Genomic DNA, 23,808 nt, shown 5'->3' with positions numbered 1-23,808 from the left:
AAGGAAAGAATACAAGTGTCAATAATTTATCATAATATAGCATGCATATTTTCTATGTCACCATGTCATATGAAAATTTGTAATAATTTACTTCTGTCTGTATACTCACATGTTGCATATGTAACTTGAGTTAATAAAGTCATGTTCTGTTCTGTTCTGTTCTAAGTCACTTATAAATTACAGCACAAAGAGCCATATTTCTCAAATGGATATAACACGAATCTTTCCAGCACGTGCAAATGTACGGAGAATCTTGTCTGGCACGTAAGTTGTATATTTAGTTGGGCAGCTGAGATATAAAATCCTATCTTTCTGTTCATCTGTTGTGTTTTTTTAGCTCACCAGAGCACAAAGTGCTCAAGGTGAACTATTGTGACCGGTCATTGTCCGTCGACGTGCGTCGTCCGTCGTGCGTCGTCCGTCAATATTTGCCTTGTGAACACTCTAGAGACCACATTTTTGACCCAATCTTTATGAAACTTGGTCAGAATGTTTGTCTTGATGATCTCTAGGTCAGGTTTGAAACTGGGTTATTGTGGGGTCAAAAACTAGGTCAGTAAGTCAAATCATAGGAAAAGCTTGTGAACACTCTAGAGACCACATTTTTAACCCAATCTTTATGAAACATGGACAGAATGTTTGTCTTGATGATCTCTAGGTCAAGTTTCAAACTGGGTTATGTGGGGTCAAAAACTAGGTCAGTAGGTCAGATCAATGGAAAAAATTGTGAACACTCCAGAGACCACATTTTTGACTAATCTTTATGAAACTTGGTCAGAATGTTTGTCTAGATGATCTCTAGGTCAAGTTTGAAACTGGGTCATGTAGGGTCAAAAACTAGGTCAGTAGGTCAGATCAATGGAAAAGCTTGTGAACACTCTAGAGACCACATTTATGACTCAATCTTTATGAAACATTGTCAGAATGTTTGTCTTGATGATCTCTAGGTCAAGTTTGAAACTGGGTCATGTGGGGTCAAAAACAAGGTCACCTGGTCAAATCATAGGAAAAGCTTGTGAACACTTTAGAGGCCACATTTGTGACTCAGTCTTTATGAAACTGGGTGAGAATGTTTGTCTTCATCATTTCTAGGTCAAGTATGAATCTGGGTCATGTGGGGTCAAAAAGTAGGTCTTTAGGCCAGATCAAAGGAAATTCTTTTCAACACTCTAGAGACCATAATTTAAGTTTGAAACTCATGGGAATTAGTCAGAATGTTTGTTTTGATAATCTATAGGTCAAGTTCGAATCTGGGTCATATGGGGTGTCAAAAACTAGGTCACCGGTCAAATCAAAGGAAAAGCTTGTGAACACTCTAGAAGCCAGAGTTGTAACCAAATCTTTACGAAATTTAGTCAGAATGTTTGTCTTGATGATCTTTAGGTCAAGTTCAACTCTTGGTCATGCGGGGTCAAAAATTAGGTCATTAGGCCAGATCAAATCTGGTGAGCGATGTATGGGGCCATCATGACCCTCTTGTTTTCAGTTCCACAGTTACTATTCCCAGCGGAACCACTAAATATTGAAGAGAATACAGATACGTCGGGAGGAAGCGTCGTTTGGATATGTGCATCACAAGATTTGGATGGTAACGCTAACCCTGACTATAGCATTGTTTCACAAAGTGTAAATGGCACTTTTAAGCTTAATAATGACAAAACAAAACTTGTAACGACAGCCGAGTTCGATTATGAAGAAATACAGAGCTACGAAATTGTAATTAGGTACGTATAAAGTATATAATCGTGTACTTTAAGAATTGCCCTATTTAAGGCATTCCTGGAAGTGACAGAAAAATCTACGATGTTGCTAAAAGGTGTAAGAGCTTGTGTTTGCAATATTTTCATAATCCCTCACATGTATTGTTTTGTTATGACTTTAAGGAAATTGATTTCGGACACGATCGTTTAAAAATCTGAATGTTATCGTAGAAAAAAAGTTATTATTTGCTGTCAGTTTTATCGTACAAAATCAAGGCACAAATGCACTAAACGATACATATTTCTTTCTTTAAAGCCAACCAAACTTTTTACATCAGCAATGCGTGTTCAAACCATTTAGAATATGTCAAAGATCCATACTGCTTTGATTTTTTATCTTAAAAATCAGATGAAATAGCTTTCCAAATAGACGTTATGCGTTCTAACATGTTTAGGAAAGTATTACTTTACATACTGTACATGAACTGTTAAAGTTTGAGCATTGAACGGAGGCTATATAAACAATAGAATCAATAAAACATTATAGTTTATTCAGCAATATTCAAACCTTTGACAAATTTTACAAAAGTCTTATTAGAAATAGTGTTTACAAGAAATTAATGTATTTTATGTTCATCACGGAAAAAGTTGCAGTCACACTTTGAACAAAGGCATTATTAACCTTTAAAGTATAAATCAACAAATCTTTTTTCTCGATAGGTAATTCGGCATTCTTCGGACTAAACGGACTTCACTATATCACAACACGAATAAAATCGGAAATATGTAAATTGCAGATTGTCATGACGGATACATTACCTTGAAAGTTAAATGTATTTTAACTAAGAACCTTTCATTGCAGCGTAACAGACACATCCCCACTTAAATTATCTTCGACAGCCACACTTACCGTGCTTATAGAAGACTTAAATGACGTCGCACCTAATTTCACATCTCCTGCTTCTAAAAAAATACCAGAAAACACAGATCCAGGTATTCCTTCTTTATGTTTGTATCTTTTTGAGTGTAGGTCGAATGAATTTAAGCGGCAATGAAAATCAGTATTACAAAGTGTAGGATTTCGTTAATGAAAACACTATTGAATGCTACATTATGCTTAGAGTTTTGAAATATAATTTGGACAAACAGACCTATTTCTTAATTTATAACTATAGCTTACACTAGTATGGCAAACTTGTTTGTCATACGTATTCATTTTTATTTTATACCACATTTATATATCATTCAAGATTGTACCTGTTTATACATTATGATTCTAATTGCAGGCATTGTTGTGTATACTACTGTGACGGAGGACCCCGATACATTTGGCAGTGTAACATATGAAATCACAGGTAATGCCAATGTTGTTGTTGTGTGTTTTTTTTTTTTGTTATATTTGCTCTTTTTCCCCGTTTATTTATTCTTGTTCCCATACATTATAAGCAAAACAGACAAATAACATTTTAAACTCATGCCATTTTAAGGCAGAAATGTAAGTCAACAACAAAGTCTAGATATAATGCAGTCGGTTGTTCTGAAGCATTACTCGCATTCTTTCCTTGCATTTGTAAAAAAAAAAGAATTATAAAAATTACACAATAGTATGTAATGATGTTCATTTGGTATATCATATGTAATATTCTTTATACACCTGCTAGCCTTTCCTACTGATACATCAAAATTTCTTCTGTCTTTACCTGGTATGAACCTATTGCACAAATGTAAGACCAAAATTATGTTATGGCTTAATTTCATTGCCACGACGCCAATAATGTGATGAAAATAATTGTATTTATCACTATCCAGAATAATTAAACACGTGTCTGAAGTATGATGTTGATAACAAAATAAATTGGAAATTAGTTTACAATCAAATGTTTCTAAGCATGTAAAAGTAAAACAGGGCTTGAGATAGGGTTGAACAAAATGTAGATATCTGTGTGTTATGTTTGTCAATGTAAATAATGTAAATATTTATGTGTATGTGTTGGAGAGGGAAATTGACGTCAAAAGAAGGGGCATGAAAATATAATAATTTATGATAACAAAGCTAACTATAAATTGTAAGTTGTGCCTGATTAAAGTGCTATTCTAAAGCATGCGACAGATTTGCGTTGTTCCCGTATTGCAGGAGGAAATACGAACGACGATTTCAGCATAAACGCTACAAGTGGTAACATAACTGTCGTCAATTTACTCAATGCGACTGCAACAGCCAACTACAGTCTTGTTATCGAAGCTGATGATACAGTTAACGTGGCTAGTTTAACACTGCTTATAGAACTCGTACCAGGTATATAGCAAGATGATTGAAGCCTTACTACAATGCTGTCAGATAGCAAATATCGTTAGCTATTACTGCGTATAATAGCTGCAATTTAAAGTATGAAATATTGCCCCAACTCGAGTTTTCTGTCTCAAAAACAAAGCTCTATTTATAATCAAAGCTTAAAAACCTATCTGTTTCTGATTTTTTAAAGATGAAAAATTACTCTGGCATGATTGATTATTTAAAAACTTATATATGTGCTACAAAGTTAAAAGCATATTCAGTGGTAATAGAAATAACTGGAAAAAAGAAACAACATATAACAAAATCGATATAATTATAACCATTATTGACGTGTACATCATAGTACCAGGATAAAATATTCGCACTTTTGCCTGAAAATATATTCGCTTATTTTTAAGACGGTGACGAGTGTCTTTCCAACCCGTGTCAAAATAACGCCACGTGTGTAGATGGTATAATTGAGTTTACATGCGCCTGTGCTCCTGGCTACGAGGGTATTACGTGTGAAAATGGTATACATATTTATATTTACTCTTTTTGTAAATGTTTGAAGAGAAGTAGCTAAAATTCTACATGTTGAAGTTTCAATTATGTGAAAGTATTGATATCAACTAAATGATAGAAATGCTTACCAGCTAATGTCATAAAAGAAACTAAATATAGCTTGAAATGGCTCGTGTATGCTTCTGGTACATGTACTTTAAGGTTTGCAAATAATAAAATTTTATACAAAATTCGTAAACATATATGCAAAGCTCTTATTCAGAGGCAAGCACTATATGATATGTACAGAAATTATACTACAATTGCAGTCTCTTATAATTCTTTAATAGAATGGTCTAACAATAGTTTGTTTGTAATTGTACACTGTAGTTATATGTTGTATGCAAGAATGAGACGTAAATAAAGATATAAAACTATATGTCTAATTCAGTTGCATTAGCTATGAGTGAAACACATAATCTATCCAATACATACCTTTATAATGTATACAGTTGAATTAATAATGATCACGACACTTAGTCTATCGATCATACCTTAAAATAAAGTATTAAATCTCTTTTATATTTCATAAACTAGACATAGATGAATGTGAGCCACACCCGTGCTTAAACGGCGCCACCTGTGAACATGATATTGATGAATATAGCTGCACGTGCCCTGAAGGCTTCAGTGGTGTCAACTGTGAAATTGGTGAGCAGCAACTAGTATTGAGTTAACTGACTGATGGAATTAAGAATGTTAGATATATATGAGAATGCAGTGTTTATTTCTGTCTAATTATCGTATGTAGGGGTTAAAGTAGGGGTGAACTGTATTTTATGATTTGTTGCTATTTATGTAAAAATAAACGGGATATTTGGTTGTGGGGATGGAAGTGGCGGAGGAGGGAAACAATGATGTATATTCAACAGGGAAAACTACGGTCCAAAAACGTAGTCCCTCAACACTGTAAAGCCCAGTTGCGCAAACACGCACACTCACACAAACACAAAAACAGGCGGTCAGGAAAAACAGTTGGGCATTAAAAACAAATAATTTAATTATTACACGCAATCTTAGATTTTTAATCATTTACACAAGACTATAGGGTTTATGACATAACGATGTGAGACATAAAATGAATTTTCTCGTGACGTATAAAGGTTGTTTCAGATGATGACGAATGTGAGTCCTCTCCCTGTCAAAATGGTACATGTCTAGATCTCATCAACGGATACAATTGTACATGTGTTCCAGGATATGAGGGCGTTAACTGCGAAATCGGTATGTATATTACACCTAAGTAGTCATTCTGTCAATTATATCTACACGCTGAGTGCAATATGAAAAGCAAAAGGTTTATTCTAGCCTATGTGCAAGAAAAAACAAATTAACGGGTAAGGTAAGATTTCCCAGACAAATAACACAGAAAAATGTACGTATAGTTCCAGTAAAAGTATTTTTACGACTGATAATAAGACAATTAAGTCATTGCCTTTGCGAACTTCTTGCTATTAGGCTAAAGCGTTTTATCGATAAATACATAGTATACTTTGTATATACGACCAGTGTTACTGACATCGTGATAAAGGGAAGACAACAGAATACGTACAGTGGGCCCCAAAGTACAATTAATTTCCCATAGGGTTACATACAAATATATCAATGCAAGGCTTTGACACAATGTTCTGAAGACAAATGCAAATACCTTCTCTTTAGAAATCTGTCCGAGAGAAACACAAAAATCACTTTGAAGTGACCTGTTGACCTGCTACTTTTCTCCTCACATCTGTCAGAATGAATAGTGTATTGCATTTTTACAAAGTATAGCGGTCCAGCCTACTTTTTGTACAAATCCACAGACAGTCATTTGCACAAGAAACCATAATTTTCCAGAAATTTTTTACCCCTTTCTCTTCATTTACATCAGATCTATAAAATTTGGTACTTTCAGAAGCTCAGAATATCTATTTACAATCAAATACATCATGAAATGAGGGACCTCTTTTCTCTCGGATACACTTCCTTTAGTTGGGTAACGAAGAGCAGATAACTGTACCTTGTTACCTATTTAGACCTATTTTTCTCTTCAAACTAAAAAATATTTTACCAGTACAATCTCAGATTATAGCAAATTAAATCTGAAAGTTACAACTTTGTTGAACTATGCACTAAAATTTGACAGCTTCCAGTGTTACACGTAGTATCGGTCAAATCTGAGCCAAAAAAAAATCGCATACTTTTCAGATGAAAACAAACGCAAAATTCTATAACTTTTTGGTTTGATGAGATTTTCACCCAAAATAAAAACAGCATGTTTCCTTATTATGTATCTGTCCAAATTAAGAGCAACTTCAAGTTTGATTACAATATCACTGTTCCAATTTTAGGAAAACTATTCATATTACAAAAAGCACGTCGAAACGCGTAGTCTACTCATATGAAAAAGTAAAATGTGAACTAAGAAAAATCCTGTAGCTGTCAAATCTGCCCTTTTTAAGCAGCCCAGTATATGGCAAATGTGAGAATGAATAGCTTTTGTACATATATGTGTCATATACTTTTCAGTGATCATTCATTTATGGCTACCCTAGGTAAAATGAGCCAAACAGCTCTGAAAAGTCCAATATGTGAGCTTACTAAAAAGCTTATGAGTCTTTCTGGAATAATTATTTCACTCAAATCTTACAGTTTATAGGCTTTCAGTGAACTCTGTACATGAAACATACACACCATGACCATTTACACTACACAAAATCTTACATTGTGTATCACAGCTGAGCTTTCTGGCAAAAACAGCCCCTGTCTCTATAAAGAATGATTTTAGTGTACACCACTGCCTACTGAATGTTCCAAACTGGCTAAATTTCTGCAAAAACCTTTATAAATATCAACCTGAGAAACTACAACTGGTGCTCCTAATTTTTCCGGTGACTAATATCAGTGGAAGTGACCCTTCGTGTGATCGATCCAGGATCTTCGGTGTGATTCGAAGGCCTGCGGCCGAACAACATCTGAAATATGAGTCAAGCTAGTCATAATTTCTTAGATTGAATACTTAATCAGTTTACATGATTGTATGTATGTGCAAACTATAATTTCAAAACAATCTGACTGCAAAGAAAGTGAGAAATGCAAAAAGTGCCCCTCAAAGCAACTTTTCTATGGATATTTAAATCACAATCTCCTTTCCCCATACTGAAACTATCATAATCACATGATAATGTAATATAAAACCCCAAATTCAAGTCTTATATATGTAAAATGTGTCATAACAAACAGTCTGAATAACAAAACTATCAATCACAAAGCAGTCTATCCAGTTTCCTTGCTTTACTGACTGCTAGATCTAAAACAATGTTTACTGTTTTCAGGTAAAATTTGCTACAATCTGAAATGAGTATTCACACTGGGAATACTGCTTACTGCATCAACTATTTTGTACAAATTCCTGTCCAGTTTCATGGTAACTGATTATAAATGTGATCTCACTACCACACATGGCGTAGAAAGTAGTCATTATGGCAAAACTGGCTGAAATAATGTTATTCCACTACAATTCTATTTTCTAGCTTTTTTTTCGCTTGCGGGTGCAATTAAACGAAGTCTATTAAATTTTACAAAATCTCAGAAAGTACCTGATCTTGATTAAAAGCATCTAAAATGGAATTATTTACCCATTCACAACACCGAACAACTGTCTTTGGTCAAATCTGAGAAGCTGTAGACATATATGTACAAAGGCGGTCAATCCCAGTCTATGCGACAAACTTCACAATTTGCCCGAGCGCTCTCATTTCAGGTTTTTAGGTACTAAAAGTGTAAGAAATCCAACAAAATAAGTAAATATACAATCCAGGACCTCAGATATGATGATTTATGCTCAATTAAGCATTGAGGAAACCAATATGCAAGTCTAGTGTGTGAAAATCTGCCTGTTTTCCTTCAAAATCAGTGAGAATATGCCACTTTCAGGCCTAATCTGTTCAATTTTCAAGTCCTTGAACTGATTTTTCTTGCACATATCATGATTACACATATTTCTCTATTCAGACTGTGTGTACTGTAGTCAGTACGAAATGAATTAATGTAAACAAAATAGAAAAAAACGACTTAGTCGATTTCTCGCGCGCTCAATTCTAAAATCAAAATCACACGCGCTTGTAAACCCATTGTTAGCATACCGTTCAACAAAGAACTTATAAAACATTCATGCATGAAACCACAAAATTAAAGTCCCGAAAATTTTAAACTGAAAGTAGATTTTCACATTTTCAGGCAGTAACTTTACCAACTGAAGCAATTTCACATATAATGATTATCTAAATATTTACCAGATTCTATGCTACAGCCATTCATGCAAACTCAGCATGTAATTGAAAAATGACAAAAATATTGACAATTTACTTTCTGACAGTTTCCATTATATCAGGCCCAAAAGTACAATTAATTTCTCATAGGGTTACATACAAATATATCAATGCAAGGCTTTGACACAATGTTCTGAAGACAAATGCAAATACCTTCTCTTTAGAAATCTATCCGAGAGAAACACAAAAATCACTTTGAAGTGACCTGTTGACCTGCTACTTTTCTCCTCACATCTGTCAGAATGAATAGTGTATTGCATTTTTACAAAGTGAAGCGGTCCAGCCTACTTTTTGTACAAATCCACAGACAGTCATTTGCACAAGAAACCATGATTTTCCAGAAATTGTTTACCCCTTTCTCTTCATTTACATCAGATCTATAAAATTTGGCTACTTTCAGAAGCTCAGAATATCTATTTACAATCAAATACATCATGAAATGAGGGACCTCTTTTCTCTCGGATACACTTCCTTTAGTTGGGTAACGAAGGGCAGGTAACTGTACCTTGTTACCAGTGCCTATGTAGCAAGACATAATGAAACTTTCACACTATTCTGTTTCATTTACGCTTCTGTCTCAGAATCGTTCTCAAAATTATAAACCTTCAAGTAATATGCTACATCTTGGCGTTTGTTTAATTGCAAAGCCAGAAATGACTTGGTGTTTATATTATTATAAATGGACACTAGAAATCAATAAATGACGGTGAGCGAACAAAGCTTTCTTTAGTTTGCGATGGGCTACGATTTGATTTTTGTTTGCGTTTGTTTAGTTTGATGTTCCCCTAATCAATTGAAATAAATATTGTGTTTGCAAAGTAAAACGTATATATATGTATTTACTGGCTAAAAACGACAAAATGGGTAAATTTAGTCATAAAATGAAAAAAAAGAATTTGTTTGTTTTACATGGAAGATTAAATTATCTTTAAACTCACGAACATTATATCTTATATTTTTACCCATTGCTATTTCACACATAAAACTTTTGCCTCTGGTGTTCACTTCTCAGAGATATTTTCACCCATTGCTATTCCACTCATGAAACTATTGCCCCTTGTGTTCGCTAATGAGAGATATTTCAACCTTAAACTGACACAAACAAGGACTGACTGCTTATGACGTTTTCGCAAATATGTATGATTGCTATTCTGTAATACTAAATACAGCTTTATTTTCGTAGATATACAGGAATGTGATTCAAACCCCTGCAAAAATAGCGTCAGGTGTGTTGATATTGTCAACGGTTACGAGTGTATATGTTTACCAGGTTACACCGGAGACAACTGTGAAACAGGTATTTATCCCTTAATGGTGTTTCTGTTGTAATTTTTTCGACGTGTGCGGATGGTGTCAAAAAGTTTACATGTAACTGTGCTGCGGGATATAGTGGAATAAGATGTGAAAATCGTAAGTTAAATGTTGTCCTGTTAAATCGTAACCCCATTTTACCATTCACCTGGTTTGTAGGACTTCAATGAAACACAATAGAAATAAGTACAAAACAATGCGGCCTATTAAGTTTCAGTTGGATTGCTTGAAGAAAGCAAGATTGATGACCATTTGTTCTAATATATGTAGTATATATATATAGTCCATTTCCTGTTCATCTGAAGTCGAATCTAAAAAATTTAAGGATTTCAATAACACTCTGAAGAAATGTTAATACTGTAGAGAAATGCGATTCGCCACTCAGACCTGGCCTAAAGGGTTTTAATAAAACATGTTTATAATGTTAATTGGTATTTGGAAATGTGGCCCTGCAAGACTCAGCGAAATTGCTTCAGCAATACATGAGATATGGTTTTAAGTGTTTATATAATCACACTGGCAATAGCTTTATCAGATCAAGTGGTTCAAACGTTGTTTGAGCGGTGAATTTTACGCAGATCAGATGGCGAAATATCGCCGAAACTATAAATTTCCGGTCTTGTAAGTATGATTTAAAAGAATTCTACCCGTTATATAACGATTCAAATGAAAACGATGAGTGCACCTGAAGCGCAAATATGTCCATTTTTTGCACATGTGTCCATTTAACTGAGACTTGTGTCGTTTATGCAAACTCTTCTGTACAGTCAGGCGGGGGAAGGAAATTGTTTGCAGTTTTTGACAGTATCGCATCAAATATAGTGTTTATCGGGAACAAATTGTTATTAAAACACTTTATATGTATAGGGTTATCTCTTAAAACAAAGCCTGTGTATTTTCAATGAATTATTTGGGTTTGCTTCTGAAAAATCGGCTGAAAACCTAATGCAACGCAGTTTCGAGTGGGTCGTCATGCAACGCAATCAAGTGTATGCCGTTTTGTGTCTTGCTTGTGGAGTCTTATCCGTCCTTAAAAGACAATAAGAGCCTCCTCAGAGCGTTCTATATCATTATAATGTGCCCTCCATTTCTAATATATTGTTACTTTACACTGTTATGGTCGCTAACATTAAACAATTTTTTAATCATGTTATGCATATTTGAATACAAAATACTGTTTAAACTAAACATATTTTTTGCGGACAATAACATGGAAACATAAAGCGAGGATGCAGTTCTGTGTTTTACTTTTCGGGCTCTATTTTTTCTTACAAAAAGTCGTTCATGATTTAGTTTACACCATCTTTACCATTAATGCACGCTTAATTTCTAAATGTAACAATATTTGGGGGGGGGGGGGGGTCCCTTCTGAAATCAAGTTTTCCGTTCAACTAGCATTGAGTATCGCTTTTTATTATATACCTATACAAATTCTGTAAAAAATCGGCCTGTATTTCACAAGTAAATATGAACAGACAGACAAAAATTCCGTATTGTACCTTTTAAATTCCGTATTGTACCTTCCGTATTGTATGCTGCCGGACTATTTTCATTAATATGCATGACCCGACACATTTCTATAAATAGCGCACATAAAAACTTCAGTAAGTTCCATTTAATATCGATAAACATTGAAGATTTCGTTCAAGAACAAAACAAGAATCAAAATGGTAAAGGTATATAATAAAAGGGTCATTATAACAGTAGCTAGATCTGGGACTTTGTATTCGGCTCTCGTGGATTTTGCAAGATCGGATCACACTCGGCGCTTGCGCGCCTCGTGAGGTCCGATCTGGCGAAATCCACTCGAGCCGAATACTGCATCCCAGATCAAGCTACTGTTATAATAACCCTATTATCTGGAACATTTCCATGTGTCTTTGTTCCTTATTTCTGATATTAATCCCCGGCCTTTCCCGAAATTGAGAAATTTTAGCCCAGGACACGATGAAGATTGTTCGATTAATATTTACTGAACTGAGCTATCAAAGAAAAGTCAAACGTATACTATACAGCCGTCTGCAAAAACGATGTATATATTGAACACAAGTTACTTTTATATTTACCTTTTTGTTCTAAACCTGAGGGAAATATTGTCTTCCATAAAACATTTGCCGTACATATAAAACAACAATCCTTTCGGATATTCCATTGTTAAATCAGTATTTCCCTCAGGCTTAGAACAAAAAGATAAATATAAAAGTAATATGTATTCAATACATACATCGTTTTTGCAGACTTCGCAAGCAAGACACAAAACGGTATTCACTTGATTACGTTGCATGGCGACCCACTCGAACTGCATTGCATTAGGTTTTCAGCCGATTTTTCATAAACAAACGCGAATACTTCATTGAAAATACACAGACTTTGTTTTTAGAGGTAACCCTATACATATAAAGTGTTTTAATAACTATTTGTTCCCGATAAACACAATATTTGATGCGATATTGTCAAACACTGCAAACAATTTCCTTCCCCCGCCTGACTGTACAGAAGTGTTTGAATAAACGGAACAAACACCTCGATAGCCTAGTGGTAGAGCGTCCGCTTCGAGTGCGGGAGGTCGTGGATTCGATCCCCGCCCGCGTCAAACCAAAGACGTAAAAAATGGTACCAGTGGCTCCCTTGCTTGACGCTCAGCATTAAAAGGGCAGAAATTGGCCTCTTCTCTCATACCCTCGTGGCGATGGATTCCATCAGAAATGAGGTGTTGAGAGTGATTAATATAAGTTGTAGAACTTGCTTCACAATCGACCTAAAATAAATTATGTATAAACTAAACGGAACAAATCTCAGCTAAATGAACATATATGCAAAAACGTGGACACTTTTGCGCTTCAGGTGCACCCATCGTTTTCATTTGATTCGTTATCTAACGGGTAGAAATTCCTTTAAAGCATACTTACAAGACCGGAAAATGTATAGTATCGGCGATATTTCGCCATCTGATCTGCGTAAAATCCACCGCTCAAACAACGTTGGAACCACTTAATCTGATAAAGCTATGGCCAGTGTGATAATGTGTTTCTATATAGAGTATTTCTTTTTTTTTTTTTTTTTTTTTTGCTACATGATATTGTGACCAAGCTTATTACATGAAAAGCTTTTTATTGGAAACTGATGTACATCATGTGTTCTGATCACTGGAGTCAAGATCAAGGTCACTGTAACAAAAAATGAATGAAACTCTGCTCAATAGCTTCAGTAAGGAATAGAGTATTGCGATCAGAGTTGGAATTAAGGAAGGTTGCATGGACTAATGGTTTTAAATGTATTGTGAGTTACTTGGGTCAAGGTCAGAATCTCGTAATAACTTCATTTAAGAATTAGGTAAACTGACCAAACCTGGTAAATATGTAGCTTTCATATGCTTTAATCTAATTGAATTGAATTGAATTGAATTTCTGTGGTAACGGTATGCAGTTAAGTGAGCCTGTGTTTCTGGATTCTATACCATTACAAACTTTTTCTCTGAAAGTAACTGCCAAAAATTTCCCACTTGAATCAAGTATTTTAGACTCGATGTCTTTCATTAAATCTCATCCAGTGATTTGTCGTTGAATAAATCATTGTTTGGAGTTCAGATGCGAAGGAATTATATCACGAGGGCGTAGCCCGAGTGATATAATAATACGCATCTGAACGACAAACAATGATTTATGCAAGAGCAAATCACTAAATGAGATATATATTTTCGATTCTAACACGTTACCAAGGACTTTAAAGTACACCCTTGACGACATTTATTAAATATTTGCCCGTTTTCAATTAGTTTCTTTTCCAGCGCGCCGCTATATGCCGTTTAACGCTTTGGTGTAATATTGTGACGTCAGAACAGTGAATTGTCATATAATAATTCACTGTTTACAGTCTTCTTTGTGTAATAGGAAAATGAATCGGATCGTTTTAGAATAATTGTTATTTTATATGACTGTTCAAAATATATAATAGTCATGTTAACCCATTGAAATGACAGAGTCGAAACTTCTACTTTACTTTCATTAGTCATCGTTGAAACACAACAAGAATGATCAGTTTGCCAGAATGTCAAACTTTTGCACATTCACATGATATAAAATAAAACATGTGTACGAGTATTTAGAACTATCATTTTTAGTAACGACATGTTTTTTTTTGTTGAAATAAAATACACCATTGAATAATGACAAAATGTGGAATTATTTGTTAATATATATGCCAAGGTGAAAAAAAAGGAATATATGTATATGTACTTTATCCATAATACTTTACGATGAATGGTATAATAACTTGGATATGAATCATGAAGTAAGTTTTGAATTCGTTACCTGCGGCCTTCAGACCTATATATTAGAATGCAACAAGTAGTGTAGCACATGGGGACTGGGTGATTTTACGTGACTTTTTACCGATATGCGATTGGCTTAATCGCATTTATGGAACGCCGTTTTAGCAATATAACTGGCACTCTATATGATATATAGAGAACTGTTTGTGACATGAATTCCCCATTCATTATTTCATATAATTTATTCAAACTTTCAGCAATGATCCATATTGATACCTAGTTGTGCATAAGGGTTTTTGTGTTAACTGCTCTTCAGTTTCCTGGATTATGGTCCTGTGTTGTCAAATAAGTCATGAAGTCCAGGTGAAGGCATGAATCACATTTGTGAAAGCTCTAGTAAAGTATTTCTATAGTCAAGGAATGTGACCAGTCAAGCTAAAAGTTATGTTATACATGAAAGGAAAATATAGTTATTTTTGCTCAAAACAATAACTTTCAGAATTAAGAAATACATAGTTCGTATATCTACTTGTAAATCATGTAGATTACAGCGTAATGGTATAATAAAAAAACAAGTACGTTATTCACACATAAGTTACTATCAACAATTTCTGGTCTGTATAACTTCTGGCCGCAGGAAGGCTGTATTTTTATGCCCCCGAAGGGAGGCATATAGTTTTTGAACCGTCTGTCCGTCTGTCGGTCTGTCAGTCTGTCGGTCTGTCCGCAATTTTCGTGTCCGGTCCATATCTTTGTCATCGATGGATGGATTTTCAAATAACTTGGCATGAATGTGTACCACAGTAAGACGACGTGTCGCGCGCAAGACCCAGGTCCGTAGCTCAAAGGTCAATGTCACACTTAGACATTAAAGGATAGTGCATTGATGGGCGTGTCCGGTCCATATCTTTGTCATCGATGGATGGATTTTCAAATAACTTGGCATGAATGTGTACCACAGTAAGACGACGTGTCGTGCGCAAGACCCAGGTCCGTAGCTCAAAGGTCAAGGTCACACTTAGACATTAAAGGATAGTGCATTGATGGGCGTGTCCGGTCCATATCTTTGTCAACCATGGATGGATTTTCAAATAACTTGGCATGAATGTGTACCACAGTAAGACGACGTGTCGCGCGCAAGACCCAGGTCTGTAGCTCAAAGGTCAAGGTCACATTAGACGTTAAAGGATAGTGCATTGATGGGCATGTCCGGTTCATATCTTTGTCATCCATGGATGGATTTTCAAATAACTTGGCATGAATGTGTACCACAGTAAGACGACGTGTCGTGCGCAAGACCCAGCTCCGTAGGTCAAAGGTCCTAAACTCTAACATCGGCCATAACTACTCATTCAAAGTGCCATTGGGGGCATATGTCATCCTATGGAGACAGCTCTTGTTCAATTAATCTTCATGCATTTTTGTCAGAATAATAACCTTGATGAAATCTAGGCCGAGTTTGAAAATGGGTTATCTGGGGTCAAAAACTAGGTCACTAGGTCAAATGAAAGAAAAACCTTGTGTATGCGATAGAGGCTGTATTTTTCAATTAATCTTCATGAATTTTGGTCAGAATGATAACCTTAATAAGATCTAGGTCGAGTTCGAAAATGGGTAATCTGGGGTCAAAAATTAGGTCACTAGGTCAAATCAAAGAAAAACTTTGTGTATGCGATAGAAGCTGTATTTTTCAATAAATCTTCATGAAATTATGTCTGAATAATAGCCTTGATGAGTTCTAGGCCGAGTTTGAAAATGGGTTATCTGGGGTCAAAAACTAGGTCACTAGATCAAATGAAAGAAAAACCTTGTGTATGCGATAGAGACTGTATTTTTCAATTAATCTTCATGAATTTTGGTCAGAATGATAACCTTAATAAAATCTAGGTCGAGTTTGAAAATGGATAATCTGGGGTCAAAAATTAGGTCACTAGGTCAAATCAAAGAAAAACTTTGTGTATGCGATAGAAGCTGTATTTTTCAATAAATCTTCGTGAAATTATGTCTGAATAATAGCCGTGATGAAATCTAGGTCAAGTTTGAATATGGGTCATCTTGGATCAAAAAGTAGGTCACTAGGTCAAATCAAAGAAAAAACTTGTGTACGCTTTAGAGGCTGTATTTTTCAACTGATCTTCATGAAATTTGGTCAAAATGATTGCCTTGATAAAATCTACGTTGAGTTTGATTATGGGTCATCTGAGGTCAGAAAGTAGGTCACTAGGTCAAATCAAAGAAACATCTTGTGTATGTGATAGAGGCTGTATTTTTCAACTGATCTTCATGAAATTTTGTCAGAATGATAGCCTTGATGAAATCTGGGTCAAGTTTGAATATGGATAAGCTGAGTTTAAAAACTAGGTCACTAGGTTAAATAATGGAAAAACCTTGTGTATGCAATAGGGGCTGCATTTTACACTGGATTTCATAGTATTTGTTCAGAATGGTTGCCTTGATGAAATCTAGTTCAAGTTCGAATATGGGTAGTCTGGGGTCAAAAACTAGGTCACTAGGTCAAATCAAAGAAAAACCTTCTGTATGCGATAGAGGCTGTATTTTTCAATTGATCTTCTTGAAATTTGGTCAGAATGATAGCCTTGATGAACTCTAGGTTAAGTTTGAATATGGGTCATCTTGGGTCAAAAACTAGGTCACTAGGTCAGATCAAAGAAAATACTTGTTTATACTCAAGATTTTTTGCTCCAATTTTAATGATAATTGGTCAGAATATTTTTTCCATGAAATCATTAGGTCAAACATGTTTACACTGTTATGGTGTGTTATGGTGTGTTTCTCAGGTGAGCGACCTAGGGCCATCTTGGCCCTCTTGTTTTTAAGCTTTTTTTTGTTTTTTAGTTTTTATAAAAAACACAAATCATTGTCATTATCATTTTAAATCTAGCACGATGCAATGCGAACATTTGTTAATGACTGAATTGTTACTTGTCTACAGAATGTGCGGCCAACACCTACGGTATAAACTGCAACCAGAGCTGTGCTTGTAATGAAGAGGGTTCCATCTCTTGCGACCACGTGAATGGCACGTGCAGCTGCAATGCCTTCTATACGGGAGACAGGTGTGAACTTGATATTGATGAGTGTGAGAATAATTCTACCTGTAGCAAGCCGAACGAGGGTTGTGACAATGTTAGGGGCGGTTACAATTGTTCATGTCTAATAAGCTTCACAAGAAACGCAACAACGGACAACTGTGATCCAGGTGTGTGAATATAAAATTATTGATGAATACAGTTAATCTTTACAAAACATGTATATAAACTATGAGTGTGTCGTAACTGCGCATTTTTATTGTCCTTCAATTAACTTCTTCCTACGAACATCTTTTGCTTTTTTAGATCAGTATAAATTATCTCAAGTGAAAGGTGTCACATCACATGTAAATAATTTCTATCGGACCGAACATACAATATTTTTCATTTGTTAACTCCCTTTTCGATCTAAGCATCATTATTTGGCTTCGAACTGACAAGGCGATCAATGACTGTATAATATGTATATGTAATTTGGTAAAGTTTGAACATCACACAACAATGAAACTGATTGGCATTAACATAACTTCATTGTACCCCCCCCCCCCCCCCGACAACAAAGTTGTAAGGGGGGTATACTGGTTTCAGGTTGTCTGTCTGTCTGTCCATCCGTCCGTCCGTCCGTAGACACAATCTTGTGCGCACCACCTCTCCTCATCCCCTTGACACAATTTAATGAAACTTCACACAAGTGATCAGTAACAACAGTAGTTGTGCATGGGGTATGTTAGGTTCTTTCAGAAAAAAAAATTGCAGAGTTACGGGACTTTGTTTTTTGTTACTATACTATATACATAGACACAATCTTGTGCGCACCATCTCTCCTCATCCCCTTGACACAATTTAATACAACTTCTCACAAGTGACCAGTAACAACAGTAGTTGTGCATAGGGCATGTTAGGTTCTTTCAGAAAAAAAAATTGCAGAGTTACGAGACTTTGTTTTTTGTTACTATACTATATACATAGACACAATCTTGTGCGCACCATCTCTCCTCATCCCCTTGACACAATCTAATGAAACTTCACACAAGTGATCAGTAACAACAGTAGTTGTGCATGGGGCATGTTAGGTTCTTTCAACAACAAATTGCAGAGTTATGGGACTTTGTTTCTTGTTAACATACTATGTACATACAGTCTGCATATGCAATCTTGTGCGCGCCTAATCTTCCGAACCCTTGCACACAATTTAATGAAACTTCACACAAGTGATCAGTACCAACTCTAGTTGTGCATGGTGCATGTTACGTTCTTTTAGATAAATATTCTGCATAGTTATGGGACTTTGGTTTTTGTTACTAAACTGTATACATACAGTCTATATACATACAGTCCACATAATTATGCAATCGTGTGTGCATCCAATTGCAATGTACTGCGTCAGTGCATGCGGGGGGTACATTCATCACCTTTAGTGATAGCTCTAGTTTGAAATTATTAGCTTATAAGTTATAAGCACTGCATCAAGAAACAAGAGTTTTTACCGGTTTAATTGCGTGATTCTAATACGCTAAATAACGTGTGCAAAGCTAAAATCCATGTGTCCGGTTCTATTATAACTTAGAATAAAAATAATTATTCTATATCTATTTTACATCCAGTCGTAAACGATTATATCCACACGTGACCGTACAATATGTTAGCGTATTGGACGCGTGCAAAAAAAAAAAAAAAAAAAAAAAAAAAAAAAAACTATTTTTTACGTTTTTTGGACGGTTCAACAGTACCATGTTAAGCATTCGATAAAGCCCGAAAAGCGTGAAAATGTTCCGAATGTAAATCGGGTGAAGTAGGCGCTCTATGTACAGAGTTTGAGTATGCCTCTTGAAAATACATAAAAAGGCAGAAATACAATATTCAGTGAATCATTTTTAATCTAAACTAAAATAAAATAGATATGGAATAAAAAGGTTATTCAACACTGTACTGTACAATACGAGATATACTTGGTCGAGTATCCAGCTGAAAAAAAATGGCCAGGCGAGTCCAATATGGTTTTCTCAGCTGGAAACTCGTTTAAATATATCTCCGTATTTTACAGAACAAGGTTAAATAACCTAATAGTATATAATAATTGTATATATCAAAAATGAGTTTCTGTAGAGGATTTTCATATGATGACGTGTATCCAGCCTGTCAATACTAGATAGGTTTAGATTTTACCGCCACTGTAGAAAATCTCAAAAACCCAACATCTGCTGAAAATTGTCTAGAAATGTCATTGAGTTTCACGCTACATGTTGATCTTAACGTTTCCAACTTCCTATTTAGGTTTTATATTTTTAATGTCTACGGGAATTTTTTTTAATCAACGTTCTGAATTTTGACCCTTTGTCATTTATTAAAATGAATAATGACTACACGAATACTAACTATACCAGAATAAAATCTCAGTCTGTCTAGAACAGATTTTTATTTGAAAGAAATGCTTTGTTTAATGTTTAAGCTCCTTTTTATTTCAGTTACAGCTGAGGTAACAACAGCACCCGTCCCAGGTATATTCTTTTTCTGTTTTCCCCTACTTGTATTTACAGCAAAGATCATTACCATTGAAATGGTTAAGTGTTTTAAAATTGATTGAACATTTGATCTTACATTAAATTGGATCATCCCGTTCTTAGCAGCTATACACATTCCAGTAATTTATTTTGATATTATTCTACTTTGTACAACCAGATCCTCAATTGTTTTTTTATCTTTATAATATTGAATAATATGAACTGTTTGGCAGCAGTGCTTTGACTCTGTGTTGTTACATTTTCTGATTGTATTGGTTTGGGATCAGTGAGAATATTTCATTTTACTAATTCCGCTTAAATTTATGCAAGGGAACTGAAGGTTGTGTAATAGAAAGAGCATTGAAACTTGAGGGTAAACGATTTGTACGAGGGGGCATAGCCCCCGAGTATAAATTGTTTACCCGAGAGTTTTAATGTTCTTTCTGTTTTGTATCATAGCCATCCATATAAGGTAGTTGTAGGCGTTCCACACTGCCATATACAGCAGTTCAGTGAGTACTTAAAATCCTTGCTTTACAAATGTGTAAAGCCCAGGTAAAATAAACCAATGCTAGAGCAGAAAATCAATAAAATACACCTCGCTGTCTACTATTCCAGACACGCTGGCATACTTTCCTATCCAACAGTGCGGTAACTAGCGTGCGGGTATTAAATACCTGCACACTTTTAGTTACCGAACTCTGTACTCAGAGTAAAGGAATTACCTGCACCAAATTTGTTAAGAAAAAACACTGAGCTATGATACAACGCACAATTAATTACCTCCATTAATGAGTTTAATCAAACTGAGTCTGCTCGTGTGTTGCTTGGTTGCGTTCTATGTCGCCAAAGGATCTTACAGGCTTTGTTAACAACATTCCTTTGTAAAACATTATATATATACAATATGTACATTTGTAATAGAACTACTCAAACTGGTTATATGCTATTCAGAGAAAGTCTATATTGAATATAGATAAGTTCTTTATCTTAGATTAAAGCTAGAAATTAGTACTAATTAAAGTGAAACGTTCTAAGTTAATATAAAAAATTCAATATTTTAGCGGGAAAAGTTAGTGTTAGTGTGAAATTAGTGTTGGACATCACTTTACCGGATACTGTGGACTTCCAGGTTAAAGACACTTTCCAAAGATACGCAGTGGAAGTAGAATTTCAGGTACTTATAACTGTTTATTTTGTATCAATACGCGCATTAAGTGCAGTGTAAACATAAATATACTTCAGGGATATAAATATGCATCGACATGGTGGCGCCAATAGCGGTAAATTACTAGCTTTTCACTGAGCACACCGATTGTCATTTATGTTATTTGTTAAGATATAAGTTCATGTTTCGAAGAAAAAGGTTCGAACTTCATAAGATCATAAAAAGAAAGTATTGTTTTACATGAAAATTTTACAGCTTAATAAAACATTTATACAATTCTACAAAACCATTGTCAATTTACACATATATGTATTGAATCCCGGAAAGGGACACACTTCTGGACAGTTCAACGTTGAAAAACTCACACTTTTTAAAGAGTTACATGTCTTTGTTTTTGATGCATTTGCAACATCGTATGAGTGTTCAAAATTTACACAACTAGTTTACATTTATTTCTTTACAAATGGCATTCTTTTTTTAAAGGGGGCAACTCTTTTTAGAATGTTTAAAGTATCCAACTCTGTGGGACGGAATAGTAAAACATGTATTGGACAGATAAATTGTTGGCCAAGACGCTGTTCATTTACTAAAAAAAATCTGATGTTTTGTGATGTACCTCTAAACTTTAATTATGTCTGTTTAACTTATGACTTGCCATCAGAATCGCGGCTGTGTGAGCCGCGCCATAAGAAAACCAACATAGTGGGTTTGCGACCAGCATGGATCAAGACCAGCCTGCGCATCCGCGCAGTCTGGTCAGGCTCCATAGTGTTCGCTAACAGTTTCTTTAATTGCAATAGGCTTTGAAAGTGAACAGCATGGAACCTGACCAGACTGCGCCGGCTGGTCTGGATCCATGCTGGTCGAAAACCCACTATGTTGGTTTTCTTATGGCGCGGCTCAATTATCTTATACGTAATAGTTTGACTCCAGTATCTATGTTTTAAGATCATTGTATATAACTAACATTCAAATTAGAAATTGAACATTGACGAATGGTAACATAATCTTTTAACTTGATGGATAAACTATATGTTTCTTTTCCAGCTTCGTATAATATACACTCGTAGATTCGGGGTAGTGTTTTTCACCATAGTTATTAGGAACCTTAGGTTGGTATCGTCTTCATATTTTAAGTTTTATTTTAATTTTACAGTGATTATTAAGATTTATGTCATTCTAATATAACTGCGGACAACAAAAATTTAGTAACAACATGTTGCTGTTATAGTAATGTAGCTTCTTTATGTCGCTGTGACAGTAACGCAATAACTACATGTTGATGTGATACTGTATAAGTTACTGAAAAAAAATGTTCTGTGTGCTCTGTTCTGTTCTGTTCTGATGGGACAGCAATGCAATGATTTCACGTTGCTGTGTAATAATGCTGCTGTGAAAAGAAAAAAATAATACAAAAATAACCTGTTTGCTGTGACAGCAATGCAGTAGCTACATTTTGCTGTAACATAATGCAATAAATACATATAGCTGTGATAAAAGTGCAATAAATACATATAGCTGTGATAAAAGTGCAATAAATACATGTTGCTGAGATGATGATGCAATTACTGCATGCTGCTGTGATACTAATAAAGTAAATACACGTTGCTGAGATAATTAAACAATAACTACATGTTGCTGAGACAATATTGTTATAAATAAATGCTGCTTGCTATGATAACAATACAATATCAACATAATGCTGGGATTTCATATTTTATTTGTAATCAGTCTTTAAAATCTTGTAGTACTAGTTAAATGAAATTTTGTACAGATATTACGTAATAATGTATTCAACTAACAGTATGTATGTCTATAAAGAAATAATTTCAGAAAAAAAACAAGGTGTCATTCTGTAATTGTGAACTTATTTTAGGAAAGGCAGTCTTGAAGTTGATTATGATGTAATTGTTGACGACGATAAAGCTCTTGAAGCGGCTCAAGCAAATACTGATATAGCGACAGATCCGACAGGAATTACAATATTTGATGAAACAGCACAGCCTTCTGCAATGGAGGTGAATGCAAATCCAGGTAGAGAACCGTTTGATGTATCGTTGTTTTTTTGCTGATTTTATCATCATTTACTTAGGAAATGGATTAGATTAGTGCTAAGCGACACACGAAAGAGCACCAAGTAGAATTAATAAATTCATAATCTTCGGAGTTATTTTTCAAGGGTAATTGTTTGACATATCCATCTCAACAAATACATTATTTACCATACTCTCATTATCAAATTGACTTAAACATTACACTAATTTCATCTGACATGCCAGGCTGCTTAAAGGGTAATTGACTGGTATTTTCCCTCTAGTCATTTCGCCCAGCCTGACCAGGCGAAAAACATAACCGAACCGTAAATGAACCGCTTCTCTATGTCTAATGCGACTGTACTGTTTTAAGTGCCGGTTGGTGGGCAAGCTACGGACTCGCTTTTATGTCAGACCTACGAGGCCACTGCTGGAAAATGTACAGGTGACTATGCGTGTGCTGTGAAGGATGGGAACCCAGGATGCCAGTAAGTTCTACAGAAAACCTTTAAACATTTTTATATTTACTGAAAACATATGCGTGAAAATCGGGAACAGATCAAAATATTGCAATTTGTACAGGAATAAGGTCAGTACTTCTGTTGAAAATGATCCCATATTGCATA

The 23,808-nt window shown here is 35.0% G+C and overlaps 1 protein-coding gene across 2 annotated transcripts in view; it reads left to right on the top strand.

Annotated features, from left to right (window-relative positions):
• LOC128546249 (uncharacterized) overlaps window positions 1–23,808 on the top strand; it is a 40,291-nt gene that overhangs the window by 4,307 nt on the left and 12,176 nt on the right. For both annotated transcript variants that reach the window (XM_053516524.1, XM_053516523.1), the window contains exons 3-16: window positions 1,487–1,724; window positions 2,563–2,693; window positions 2,987–3,055; window positions 3,835–3,996; window positions 4,395–4,508; window positions 5,077–5,190; window positions 5,653–5,763; window positions 10,033–10,146; window positions 17,384–17,650; window positions 19,946–19,978; window positions 21,046–21,158; window positions 22,197–22,261; window positions 23,026–23,183; window positions 23,556–23,670. In XM_053516524.1, coding sequence (XP_053372499.1) covers window positions 1,487–1,724; window positions 2,563–2,693; window positions 2,987–3,055; window positions 3,835–3,996; window positions 4,395–4,508; window positions 5,077–5,190; window positions 5,653–5,763; window positions 10,033–10,146; window positions 17,384–17,650; window positions 19,946–19,978; window positions 21,046–21,158; window positions 22,197–22,261; window positions 23,026–23,183; window positions 23,556–23,670 — 1,804 coding nt within the window. The remainder of the gene's footprint in view (window positions 1–1,486; window positions 1,725–2,562; window positions 2,694–2,986; window positions 3,056–3,834; window positions 3,997–4,394; window positions 4,509–5,076; window positions 5,191–5,652; window positions 5,764–10,032; window positions 10,147–17,383; window positions 17,651–19,945; window positions 19,979–21,045; window positions 21,159–22,196; window positions 22,262–23,025; window positions 23,184–23,555; window positions 23,671–23,808) is intronic.

Source organism: Mercenaria mercenaria, chromosome 10, assembly GCF_021730395.1.
Source record: "Mercenaria mercenaria strain notata chromosome 10, MADL_Memer_1, whole genome shotgun sequence".
NCBI lineage: Eukaryota > Metazoa > Mollusca > Bivalvia > Venerida > Veneridae > Mercenaria > Mercenaria mercenaria.
This window is presented reverse-complemented; position numbering and strand designations above follow the sequence as displayed.